At 30.3% G+C, this 14451-nt stretch overlaps 1 protein-coding gene across 5 annotated transcripts in view; it reads right to left on the reverse strand.

Annotated features, from left to right (window-relative positions):
- Nucleotides 1-1944: 1944 nt before the first annotated feature.
- LOC123295174 (protein tweety) overlaps nucleotides 1945-14451 on the reverse strand; it is a 42534-nt gene continuing 30027 nt past the window's right edge. The window contains exons 1-7 of one of the 5 annotated variants that reach the window (XM_044876418.1): nucleotides 10268-10344; nucleotides 7699-7910; nucleotides 5458-5949; nucleotides 4566-4980; nucleotides 4259-4502; nucleotides 3798-4160; nucleotides 1945-2182 (exon numbers count right to left, since the gene is read on the reverse strand). In XM_044876418.1, the coding sequence (XP_044732353.1) occupies nucleotides 1945-2182; nucleotides 3798-4160; nucleotides 4259-4502; nucleotides 4566-4980; nucleotides 5458-5949; nucleotides 7699-7836 (1890 nt within the window). In that variant the 5' untranslated portion in view covers nucleotides 7837-7910; nucleotides 10268-10344. Of the gene's footprint in view, nucleotides 2183-3785; nucleotides 4164-4258; nucleotides 4503-4565; nucleotides 4981-5457; nucleotides 5950-7698; nucleotides 7911-10267; nucleotides 10345-14451 lie in introns of those variants that run through there. The other 4 variants (XM_044876419.1, XM_044876416.1, XM_044876420.1 and 1 more) reach the window with 4 other exon arrangements.

A 14451-nucleotide genomic window follows, 5' to 3' on the forward strand; every position in this document is an offset into this window, starting at 1 on the left:
AAACGGTTTTAATATTGAAAAATAAAATGTTTCAATTTGAATATTTAAATTCTCAGTCATTCAAAAGTTAGAAGAAAAGGATTACACACTTTCTATAAAGAAATTGACCTGCTTAGTAAAATTGACTGTAATTATTCTAATTAAAGAACTTATATTATGGTGATTAAAAGACGTCAGTAACTTCCAAGCATTATGATTAATAGTTACGAGAAGCAGAACATTTTCAAGGTTTTTTATTAAGCAATTTGCTTTTGATTTTGTCTTACGAAGTTTCGTGTGCCGATTTGCTGAGAGGGTTTATGACTAATCCTTTTTATAAAAACACGGCGTTATTAAATGTATAAAATGCTTAAAAGTCAAGATATGCTATTTTATTAGACACCCATGGTTGGATACATCTCGAATTTAATGGTTCCGTTACGATAGATTTCACCAAAAATTTGTCTGGTTTTTGTTCCCGAAATTGCATCAAATGAGCTTATTTTGGGCTTCTTTAGGAGTGTTAATGATGGATTGTTGTGTGCTTATTTACTGTGCTATTATTGTTGATTAAGAGAATTTTTCGTGTCCTGTAATTCCTAAATTAGTTTAGAATCTCGTGAAATACTGAGCTTTTCGATCAGGATACCATAATTATTGCAGCCAATTTAGGCGATAAGGAATTCCTTTATACACATAAATAATATTCTTTAAAATGTGATAATTTTTTTTTTTAATTTTCAATCAAAATATTGCTAAGAAAATTTTGTTTTAAAATGAAAAATAAATAAATATAATATAATTATTTACACATTAAAAAATTGTTTATATGTCTAATTTTTTGTTTGTAACTGTTCGAATCTATCTACTAATTACAAAATCCGTTACATTTTTTAACAACTTTCTTAATTTATGCCTTTTCGACTTATACACATGATATTGTGATTGTTTTGTTAAAGACATTTATCTAAATCTATAAACTTTTATTTTACGTAGATGTTAACATTTTCATCATCAAGCTTTTCGTACGAAATAACGGATTTAAGCGTTTTGCCGTGACAACTAATTAATATTGTCTACGTCGATTATTTAATAAAACCGTTTCGATTCAATTTCTTGCTTTTACGCTTACCGAAAATAGTATTTATATATTTTGATATTAATTTCTACGTAAATTTGAAAATTTTAATAGTTATACAACGAAGTTTTCATTTATTTATTTATATATTTTTTTAATTTTTAGCCCTGCCTGCACAGATTTCAAACCTTTCATAATTCAGTAACAGCATACAAATGCCGATCTGTAGACTCATTATTCATTAAACCATTATTATCTTGTTGTTTATTATTAATTCCATTCGACTCTTCTTGTTTTTGTTTCTGTTTTTGTTGTTGTTCCTTGGTTGGTATTTTAAAAACATGAGGTCGTTGTAATGAATTAAAATGAGAATTATGATTACGATTGGATCGTTGTAATGATCTATATTGTGTCAAATTCGCCGCACTTAATGGCATTTCATCTGGCACACGAGGAATCGGTGTTTCTTTTGATTGCTTCATTTCATCAGGCGTTAATGGTAACGGACGTCGTCCTAATGTGCTATATTTAGCATTTAATGTAGCGGTCCGTTCAGCTGGTTTTGCCTGTGTATTGACTTCATCATTTCTTACGTTTGCATACGCATTCGAACTAATACCAATTGCCGAATTATAAACAGCACCACGTGTTTTCGCAGTTAATAAATCTGTTTTTGTAGGTTTATTAGGATCTTCATTATTATAATCATAATAGTTACTGCTGGCTGATGATTTCGTCGATCTTAGTGTGCCTGATTTCGATTTTAAAGTATCGTACTTATAATCAGTGGTATCGACAGTGCTGATAGAAGTTGAAGAACGTTGCATATGCTTTCGTTTTGTTGTATCATATCTTTGCGAAGCATCTTTGCAGACAGGAGGCTTTTCTCAGTAGAAATCGCTCGACTCAAGCGTTTTGCATTGTTTACTCAAAGTCGCGTACTTACCATTATTGGGTCCAGTGAGGTTGATGTGGTGGTCGTGGTGTGAGGCGTGAGAGGGGAGGCGTCCCAATGTGGAGTGCCCGCCCCGGTGGTGGGAGTGGCTGCCACTGAGATGAGCGAGATGGCCCCCACTGGAGGCGAGTCTTGTCTCTGGCGTGTGTCTACTCGTGTCACACCCATCTCTATGGAAATAGAAAAAACTAAATTGCACATATACTGCTAATATTCGCTATAATTTACTGAGAATCTCATTTTTTGTACCTATTTATTTCGTGACCCCCTTTACTTCTACATTTCATGCAATTAACTAAATATTGCATAATGTATATCAAATATTTCTTGCTTAGATATTAAATTAAAATACTTTTTACAAACATACTATTTACATATTTTGAGAAATTTCCCCGCCGAGTTGTTTATATTCAAGAAAACTTTTCAAATAAATTGCTATAGAATTTTTAATGGAGTCATTCGTGCTCAGAGGCAGGTTTAAAATGAAAAAATCAAACACAAAACCTATAACACAAGGAGCGTTTCAGTCAGATTTGATTTAATTAAAATCATTTTGTAAATCTTTACGAAAGAAACAAAAGTATTTATGCTCCGATAATGAACAGATTTTTCGCAATCGATGTTAGAAATTTATTTAACGCGTATGTACAACCACCCATTACTAATAAACACGAAAAAAAAAATTAAGGAAAAAAGTTAATTTATCCCATATTTGATTTACATAAAAACTTCTAATAAAAAACAACCGTTATGAAATCAATAAAATTATAAACAATAACAACAACAATAATTTTTATAAATTGATTTCTCTATGAATTCTCTAAATATTTGAATATGAACTATGCAATTCATGCAAATGAAATGAATTAAAAATCTATAATCATTTTAAAAAAATAACCACTTTTCTAATCAAAAAGTGGTCTATTGTTAATTTTTAAATGATTATAGCTTTGATATTTGAACGATAATAATCCTAAAAACATGATAATTTTTATGTAAAATCCAAAAGTTGTCAGGCTTAAATTTTTCTCGGCAATTCATCAAAATAAGAAGCATAGAAACACCTGCTCAAAAATGTACATACAGATATTCATAAACTCATCTGCACTCAATTTTTATACCAAGGTAATCTTAAGCCTAAAATATATTGTTGGTTTTAGCTCTGATAACTTTTAGAATAATATGAAAAACTATTGATATAACACGAAAATCTGGATCAGTTTTATCGCAATGGTTCTATTATTTCTTAAAAGCAAATATTTTTACTTTAATGCGAAAAAAGTGATCTTAAATAATAATTTTTAAAACTTAACTATAAAAAAACAAACTTGGATATTTAAAAATTACAGAATCTGTAGCAAATACAATAGAATAATAGAATCAAGGTAAATAGACGCTCGATAAAGTAAAACCCTCTATAAATTAAAATAGTTGTAGTTTCCCTGGCCGAAAAAACCATTTACTGCAAAACACGAAATTACAAATAATTAATTTAAGTACTGGTCCAGAGTAACTCAGCAAGAATGTAGGAAAATACCTTTTTTTTAATAAATGTTTCACGAAACCTTACGAAATAAAAATATAATTCTTTCAAACTCCTTAAAACAAATTATTATTTTTAATTGTTTTTGATATAAAGCTAAATAAACAATTAAGTTTAAAATTTTTCCCCTTGAACTTGGATTTACCGAGGTTCTACTGTAATATAAATTCATAATATTAAAATCTTTAAATATCCAATAATAAAAATAAAAACAGCAACATGCAACTAACAAACATGCTCACAGATCATCAAAATATTGATATGGTGAAGGCGGCGCTGTTGGTGCAAAAACGGGTGTAACCCCTCCAACAGGAGGTGGTGCCCCATGCACAGGCGAATTAGCGGCCATTGCTGCCTTCCTGGAAGCTTTTTCCTTCTGTTCATGCAATAACGCAGCGGCATAGCTAGGCGGAGGGTCACTGTTACGTGGAGTTGTTGTTTTAATATCTCTATTGTACGACCCTTGGCTACGGTGGTGATGTGGTGGTCCTCTTGGTAAAGTTCCTGCCCCAGCCATACCTCCTTGCAATGTTCGTGCTGCAACAGCTTGACTTGCAGCTGGTGCTGGTAAGAAGGGATCTGTTTCATCCACTTGTGAATAATCTCTTCTGAAAATAATAAGATGATTAAGTATTTATTTTTAATGTTTAGGTGGGTGATAGATTATTTTATTAGAAAAGCAATTTCGAAATAATTATCGTACCTTTTCCTTAGATAAATCCAAGTATGAGATGCAAGACAAACAAGAATTGATAGTAATAACCCAGCTGTTGCGGTTGCCAATAATAATAAAGCAAGTCCTGGTAATGCAGATACACAAAGTCCTCGCGTACCAGCCATCCATTGTGCATGAATGGCCCTACAATCGAGTAAAGCTGTCAATGATGCTAATCCACGATCACAAGAGTTAGCCTCAATTGTCAACGCAGATAATTTCGGTTGAAGATCTAATAGAAATTTTAAATATTATTATTTAATAATTTTTTGTAATGTGTAGAAAAAAATATTACCTCTATTTTTAAATAAGTCTAACGCAATCTTTGAAACACTCCCTAGACTCACACGCATTCGATTCAGGGCTTGTTGTGATTCTCTTAATCTTTGAGTAAATGGGTTTGCTCGTACACTTTCACAGCGAGTATAATAATATAAAAGCTCTGGTGGCAAACCTTTTTGGCTTACAACACTTCCTGCATATTGTTCAGGACCAACACATAAATCAGCCAATGCAACAGCAGCTGCAAGTCCTACTGATGACAGTAACCATGCAATTGCTGCTGATACTAGTGCTAATACGGATGCCAATACTAAACATCGACGAGATCTTCTAGCAGCACCAACTAGCACTACAGCACAAAGTGCCAGTAATCCACTAAGAATACCCATAGCACCAGCCCATCGATATAGTTCCCAACGATCTCCCGTCTAAAAATAAAAGTATTATTTATATTTCATAACGTAACATAATTTGGTTATATTTTATTTGAGGAAATTTAACAAAACTCATTTTCAATGCAATTCAAGTGGTTAGTAAATTAGGTTATTTGTTGGGTGCGTAGTCATGGCAGGGACAATTAAATCGACGCCAGCGCTTCCAGTGGTTAATAGGAGCTGTTATGTCAACTTTTCAATTCTTTACAAATAAAAATTATTGAAAAATAAAATTAATTTAACTTTTGTATTACAAATTATGAAAATAAGAGACAAAATTGCATAAATATCATTTTTTAAATGGAAATTAACATATATTCACAATTAACATAATTCTTTATAAAATTTTCTTATATATACCATTTTATTTCGAATGTTATGATATTTGTTTGATTATTTGAATAACTACGACTAAATTCGACGCCAAAAGGTCATTTTATTATTGTTAACTTAGTTTAAAGATTTACTTACGTTAATTATATGTGACATATCTAAATTAGCTAATGGTCGTTGAATATCTGCTGTTGCACGTATTGCTAACGTATTATTCTGTCTTACAGATTGTAATGCATCAACTAATTGAGCTAAAGCTGTTTGATTTGCAACTGGATTATCAAAAATATCACTCAATTCAGTTAATTGCGGGAATACTGCATCGGTTAATGATGTACTAATTATTTTGGTTTGATTTCGAACATTCGATATAATATTATTCAAATTTCGTGCTGATGTTAACGATTGTACAATACCATTATGTAAATCATCGTTAGCATATAATCCTAATCCGGTCGCGGCTGCACATAATAATGCAGCGGCGGCTAACGCCAATCGTGGTGCTGTTAGGGATCGAGGTTTTCGACGTGTTGAATGTTGATCGCAACATCGTGTTGCTAGGTATAAAAGTAAAGCTGCAAGTGTTAATATCAACCATGCTGCTGGAATTGATGATAATATTCCCAAACTCTGAAAAATAAAATACTTTTATTAGTGAATCTATTTACAAAACTTTATTTACTTTTAAATTCTAAAATCGTTTATAAATTTTCTGCGTTCTACATTAAAAAGGGATTCAGATTTAAAAAAGGAAATGCTTTCAGGAATTGTAAACTAGTTCCGTTTAAAATAGGCTTAGCCCAAAAAAGATTTGTATTGGCGTATATAGAAATTTTTTTACTTGGCACAAGCAAATAAGTAAAAACGTTGAATTTTAACCTCAGGGCAGCTTAAAATTAAGCTACGTTCCTTGAACCGCAGTACGAACTAAAATACCGACTGTTACAGTTGCTACATTGCTATGAGAGGGCTGACATAGATCAGCCATTTTTCCCGTTTTCGCGGAGTCAAAATATATCAACATTAAATTCAACTATTATTGAACACCTATAAATGATTCAAGGAGTAATGCTTAAGAATGGTCTCACTTGGACAACCGCTGTAGCTTCATCTAACCTATAATCGTCCCACCGGAACATAATTTACATGATGATTATAAGAAGCTGAGAACAAAATAAACAGGAACAAATCATTTCTAAAGACCTTGTCAAATATAATTACGATTATTAAGTAATCATAAACGAATTGCTGTTATCATTTAACTACAACGAAAAAATAAAATAATGATTTAATGAATCTTCAAAATGAATCTTCTAATTTATATTCATAATAAAACTTAGAACAATTGTTGATGAAGTTTAAATGTATGCTGCTGAGTTGAATATAATTCAATAAACTTCAATCTATAACAAACTTATACTCTACTCTCATTTACATTTAACAAATATAATTGTAATGTGTGTTTGATCGAAGGAAGGCAAAGATAAATAGACGAGCACAGGATGCTTCCAATTGTTTATATCTAATTCAGGAAACAAAGAATGTTATAAATCATATTATTAGCGCTACAATGAATATTTTTTAAATAAATGCAAATTCCATTGATTTTAATACACACAATAGATTCAGGTAACACGGATTATTTATAAAGTAGATATGATGATGCTTAATTTAACTAGAGTTGAATTTTTATTTTTAGTTTTTATATATTTTAGTCTATTTAGATAACTCAATGGGTTTTCTCATGCAAAGTTAATTTTAAAATTATTAACCTAACTGTTAAAAAATATACATGGTGAACCATTTTAATCTATTATGGCTAATAATCGGTTTGTAGTTAACCAACAAAGAAAAAAACTTAAATAAAATTCTAGTTCAAGATATGATCTACCTAGATAATAAATCAAGCCTGAGTTCGCCCCTTTTTTACAAAAAGTACGACTAATAGATATGACACTCGAAAAAAGCGAAAAATGTAAGCAAATTTTTTGACAGTTACTAGGAAGAAACATTTGATTCTGATGTTTCTAACTATTTTCTTAGGTCTTACGTTTTTTTGTGTGATGGGCAGTCTAATAATTTCTTTTAATTGCAGTTTTCACACAAAGCTTGGGAGAAGATCAGATATCCAGGTCTGATTGTCTGAGCTAGTATCTGACACACAAGTTGGGTCAAAATCTTATACCCAGTCTCCTTTCTTATGTCATTATATCCCCTCATATGGATAGAAGTGTCAACGTAGAATAAGCACGGATCATGATCACTGTAACATTGAGGACTGACAAATTTGGAAAATATTTTGGAAAAATAATATTAATAATATAATAAAAAGATACAGAACTTAAAAATTAATAAATAATTGAAATAAATAAAATTTACCTCTAAATAAATATCGGACTGTGGATTAAAAGTACTGTTGACTCTATGGCATGATACATTTAGATGCGGTAGGGAATGTAAAAGCTGTGCTAGAACAGTTGGATGATATTCGATGTTATCGGTGCTACTCACAGCCATATTGACCAATTATCACTTTGGGCAATTGGTCGTTATGTCAAGTTGTTATATCAAGCATTATACAGTTTAGGTTCCTGGAAATAAACAAAATACAAAAATTAAAATCAAATAATAATTCAAAATTTAATATAAAATTGTATGCGATTTTTTCATTTGGATGCTTTTCCAAAATAGGCTTCAAACAAACTCGAGACACTTAAAATTAAACATAAATTGCCGATTGAAATATCATTTCTGTATATTTTGTTTGGAGTCAAACAAAACCAACTCTCTGCCCAATCCGATCTATGCTAAGAGCATGTCAAAAGCATCCGATAAGCATGTTGGATTTCGAATTTTTCTATTTAAAAATTAAAGTCTATATTCCGAAAAATACGACTCGTGTCCGTTGACCAAGCTGAGTATAGGATAGGGCAATATTAATTTATTTTAATTTTCCAAAAATTCCAAATTTATCGAAAAATGGGGTCTTTCGGCCTAACTAAGGTTCGGATTGGGCAGATAGTGCTTTGTGCAGGAATTGTGTATCTCGTTAAAGATGTGTGAATCGAAAAAAAGGTCAAATCATAAGTTTTAACCAACTTTATAAGGGTGTAACTTTGCTTATTATTAAAGTTTTACTAATATTAATCAGCCAATTTTATAAACTAAGTTTCATTTGCCCTCTGAATCTTCTTTGAATACGCTACGATTTTTGCCGTTAACGCATTTAGCCTTTCCAATATCATCAAGATCACGTAAACTTGTTAGTATGTATATGATTTAACTTCAATGATTTGACATCTACAATTTCAAAAGTTTATTTTCCTTCAAGAGGAAATTCTCTAAGGTGATATACATTTATAAGTAAATGTATTTTAAGGTATTTCGAAAAAAAAAAAAGAAAATGATCCAACAATTTTGAAATTTTATTTATCAATTAATCATCCTTTTTTACATCTTTCATGAAAAATTCACATCGATTCTCTGTACGGTTTCTGAGAAATGTTGATAAAAAAAATTCACTTTTAATAGTTCATCTCTCCTTTAATAAAAAGTTTTCCATTCTTTTGCAAAGTTATTAATTTTGATATGCGATTTTAAAGCTTAAGGTAGTACCAGCATGAAATCACTTTTCGACAGATTTGGCCGAATTTTTTTTCTCGGGTTTATAATAGCTTTATTTATGAATTCCTAAAATTTCATAATTTTTGACCGTTTAGATCGCGAGATATTTAAAGACAAAGTTCGCGATTTTGAGGTTCATGTCCCATTTAAAGCATGTAAAATGTCCGGTCTCTCCAACTATTTTTTATGATTATGATTTTTATATTGAAGAAAAAGTAGAAAAAAATGTTTATACAATACAATTCTAAAAAAAAAATTTAGAAATTAATTTTCACTTTCGAGATATTAATTTTGACGTAAATTGATCGAAATTGGGACGTTGGCATAATTATTTCCCATTTTAAACGGTCAAAATTTCTGAAACTTTGGGAATTAATAGTAAGCATTATTAAATTCTTAAATTTAATTTTTCGTTAAATTCTGTCGAAAAAAAAATTGTACCATTGCTTTAACATAGAAACTGCAAATACCATGCTGGAACATCCTTAAGACTTGAGGAATATTGATAACAGTTTTTTATGTAAATGGTAAAACATTTTTTAAAGCACTTATTGACTAAAAACCAACATTTATTACTACTTCTTCATACACCACCATGTAGGTACCATGTAAAAAGGGCTGTTTTCAATAATTAATTTCTCAGAAACCGTAACAGTTTTTTGGTAATACTTTCGTTTTGGTATCGAAATATCTTAAGTAAATTTTCGACAGAAAAAGCATTAATATCTTTCATGAAATTCAATTACAGTTGAAACATTGAATGATAAATGCCGGTCAAATCATAGCTCTTGATAGTTTTCAGCTTTTCCTTATTTCTCGATTTGTGGACATTTTAACATCCAAACCTCAGACGTAATAATTTACGCATTACCATAAAACCAAAACAAAATCTAAAAATTCCTCCAGTAAAAAAGATCGTCTAATATAATGACTTGGCTAAAAATGGTACTTGCTTTTGACTTTGAACTTAAATTTCATATTTTATACAGAGTCTGTTTGAAAATTATCATCGCAATTTTGTAGATAAACTGATCCATTATGACAGTTAAAAAATTTGCGAAAAACCGATCTTAAATACAAAACAACGGCAAAAGTAAGTGGCCCTATTTGAGGTATTATTAAATACATTTTTTTTAAATTCTTTATAATTTTAAAGCTACAAATATGTAAATCGCAAAATGTAGCTCAAAACAACACTTTTTATTTTTAGAGGAAAAAAAAATCTTATAAAACATCTTTATTAAATAGCAAAATAATTTTCTATTCTAAATAACTCAAACAAGTTATTCCAGAAACAAAGATTAGAATCAAATAACAATCTCACCTATATTTACTGTGAACAATTAAGATAATTTCACTCAAACAAATCACAACCACTTTAAGAAATAACACCCTTAAAATGAAATCGTAACAAACGATGAAACATTTTCGGAACTAAACAAAACAAAAATCTAAATAACACGAAAAAATGAATACGGGGAAATTTGAATGAATAATTTAATGCAAAAATATTACAAATAAACGCAAACAAATAATTTTATTCATGATATTTATTAAGAATCATATACAAATAGGTTGATGGCTCATGGCGCCATTACAGAGCCGGTAGCTCTAACAACCACTACCCCATCGGACGACGGTGAATGAACCCCAGTGTGTGTGCCGCGCGGGGGTGGATCAATGTCACCACAATGCGCAGCCACGCCCTGGAGTTGGTTGATGGCCACGGCTATGTACGAAAACTTTGATTATTGTATTCTGTGTAACAATATACTACACACACCGTTACTGTTGTTCAAAGAGGAACCACTTCTATGATTCTACTTACCCAGAGCTTTTATAAACATCGTTAGAACATACAACTCATACGAATTTTATTTATACAATGCATAATATAGACATACATTTGTGTGCTACGAGCTACAGATTTTAATTCTAAGGATTTTATTAGTTTTTTTTTTTTTACTTTTTATAAGGAAGAGCATATTATAATATCAGAAGGCTTTCAACAACAAAAAATTTCGAATTTCTATGTAATTTTCTATAAATTTGTAGAAATGCTTTTTTTTATAAATACGTTAGGCATATTCTGTCTTTTACTTTCTTAGAAAAGGGCGTGACATTAACTGAATAAAATACATTCTTTATACCGGTTAAAATAATTTTTCCAGTACCTACTGTTTACACGTGTAATTCAAATATCCGGAAAAAAATATAGTATAAAACTAACAGTCATTCTCTTCAGTGTCTGTTAATCGAGAAAAGAATCGATCTCAATTTAAAGATCCATTCAGATTTTAAAATGGAAAATTTTGGGAGAAAGTTAATTTTTTTAATAGGTATCTTTCGTTGTAAAAAACAGAGAAAAGGAGTTTTTCGGTTACGGAAGGTTCCGCACGTCCTTCTGCACGCGATTTGTGACGATTTTTCTCTACTTTGTTTTCTTGAATAACTCTGCTTCTATTAATCGGATTCACGCGAATAAAAAAAGGATTGTTTGTTATGAATTTTTGCATAGACCTTGTTATGAATTTTTCATCGAACCCAAAACATATCAAAATAACCTCAAAATCACAAGAAAAGCGCAGAAACCTCATATTTTAATCTTTCTTTGGTAACTTTTCCAAAAATGAAGGAATTGAGTTGAAATTGGGAAAAAATGTAACTTATGATTATAAAAAAGTATGGTAAATTTTAGCCCGATACATAACCTCAATTTGGAAAAAAATCTTTTTTCTGAAAAATTTTAACAGTTTAGGCAAATCATCGGATATAACTTGTTTTTTTTTAAATAGCAGGATTTTTCATGTACATTCGAATAGTGCCAACACATCGCGGTTTGACTAGTAAAGACCAAACTTATATAAATATTCTGGGGTTCGAATCCTGCCTAATCAATACAATTTTTTTATTTATTAAAAAATCTTACAGGAGCGTAGTGAAATGTAATATAATTTTAATTTGTTCACTTTGCTTCATTTAATTAAATTCTCTTTACAGCTTTAAAACGCATGTTCTAAAATTGCTATTACCCTTTCTACCATTATTTAAAAATATTAAATTATTTTGATTGAAAAGTGTCAATATAAATAAAAACTTATGACTTTCAATCAAAGTTAACTTACTTTATTAATCTTTTCAAATTAATTTAAAATAGAATTTTTGTTGACAAGCCTCTTTAAAATTTTAAATTTTATTTAAAATTTTAAACAATATCAAAACTCGCGCATTTACTCGTTCGTCATATCAAAATTTAAATATTCTACACCTTTAGCGGGGGTGAGGCTAAACTTGAAATGTTAAATGGAAACTTTTATTGATCACTAGTTTTTTCCCCGCAGCTTCGCCGCGGTAATGATTCATTTCAATGAATTAATTAAATGTTTCATTTTCATTGACTCATTTCCATAATCTATCTTGTCCTAATGATAGACCATGTCAACTTTAAAGACAAATACATCATATGCCCAGTCTTTCAATCCACTTGCCCCCGCCTAGGTCACCCTCTTTACTTCCATCCTTTGGAAAATACGACGGCGTTCTCAGTTTAGTACAGATATTAATTTATAATGTATAAGTATCTTAGCTTTCAATACGGGCTTGGTCCCGTATTACAGAAAAAGTATTTATATGGACATTTTTTCCCCATTTTCGAGGATAAGGAAGTGGTTTGCATTGAAAATTTTATAGTTTTCAATTTTTACACTAATTTTTATGAATTTTTGGGGGTGTTTTTCTCATTTTCGGAGAGTTGCGACGTAGATCTTAAAATTGAAGTATTATGTTAATTTGACTTTATTGCGCGTTTTTAAAGCTTATCATTGTATTTGCATAAATTATCCGAAAGACATGCTAAAGATATTTGCATCTACGACATCTTTGCCAGAGGTTTAAACTAATATCTCAACATTTATGTTGATATCTGCATTTCAGCTCATATCTCATTTTTTAAACTTATGTTATTTGTCCATTGGTTAATTCAACCCTAATGAAACCACTAATAATCTTGAGTTATTCAAATATAGATATAATAATATAATAAATATAACAAACACTTTCAATATGTATATTAGTTTGATATTGTTAAATATGTGCATGAAAAGCGAATCAATAACAAAACTTTTCCTATAATCTTCAAAACATCAACAAAACTTACTTCATAAATGTAAATTTCTTAAGTTATTAAATATATTCGTTCCATGTATAAATTTTATTTCAGAGAGTTGCCATTGTAACGACACCCTACTTTATTAATCGTAGGGATGGACATATAAGTCTATGGTTTGTATCGGAGTCGGTGTCAGCCAAGGAAACAACTCTGACAGAACAGTTTGCTACATTAGCTTGGCTGACACCGACTCCAAAAATAACAATAATTTTAACTACATTATATTATCGTTATTTTTTTACTTTTTAGTGCATATTAATTTGTTTTGGAAAAGTTTTTCTTTTGAAGTCGGTTTTCTTTTTGTTAAAAGTTTTTTTTATTTTGTGATTTTTAGTGAATCTGAAGTACACACTAACTAATTTGTCACTAAAAAAAGAATCATCGAAATCGGTTGGCGTGATATTGAGTTATTCGTCCTCTTGTCGTGCATACTTCTTACAAATTTAAGAATTTTATGGTTTTCTCATTGATGCCGTTGTCAGAACTGGACCAAAATGAAATGAGATCACACGGTTTCAAATAGATAAAGAATCATAAAAATCGGTTCACCCAGTTGAAAGTTCTGAGGTAACACAGATAAAAATACAGTCGAATTGATAACCGCCTCCTTTTTTGTTTGAAGTCGGTTAAAAAAAATAATTCATAACAATGTTTATGTACCTGTTGCAAATCATTTCCTTATTTATACGATTCATTAATCAGTTTTCTGTGTTATAATGTTTTTTTCGTAGACGATATAATACAATACTTTTATACAATTAGTCATAGGGCTTAGCAAAATAAAACTGCATTTTATGCAGAAAGCAAGACACTTCGCACAGTGATATTAGGGACCAAAATAAATGATTTCGTCCGAGGAAACACAATTTTCATCCACTGGAATTCAAGATGGCGGCCATTTTCCAAAATGGCAGATGCATAATTTAAAACATTTACTGGATCAAAACGGTTGCACCGATTTAAGCGAGTGAGGTGTCAATCAATTCGTATTGACACCTCTAATCAAAAGAAAAACATACCATTCGAAAAATTAAAGATGGCGGCCAAATATTAAGAAACATGTGTAATTTATCAATTAATTTTTTCATTCTAGTGAAAATAACAGCTAAATATCCTATGATGAAGGTCAAATATTTTTTGTTTAGATAAAACTTGAGAATATTATCTACAAAATAAAAAAAATTTCGTCACAATCCGTCGAGTAGTTTTTGAATTATACGCATTACAAAAAAAGGGTGGTTTTAAAAGCCTTCATTGTACGTAATGTGATGCATTGTCTAATCAAAACGAATTCACTGATTTCAGTAATTTAAATAGGAAATGATTTTTCATGGTATTGT

The sequence above is a fragment of the Chrysoperla carnea genome, chromosome 3, assembly GCF_905475395.1.
Source record: "Chrysoperla carnea chromosome 3, inChrCarn1.1, whole genome shotgun sequence".
NCBI lineage: Eukaryota > Metazoa > Arthropoda > Insecta > Neuroptera > Chrysopidae > Chrysoperla > Chrysoperla carnea.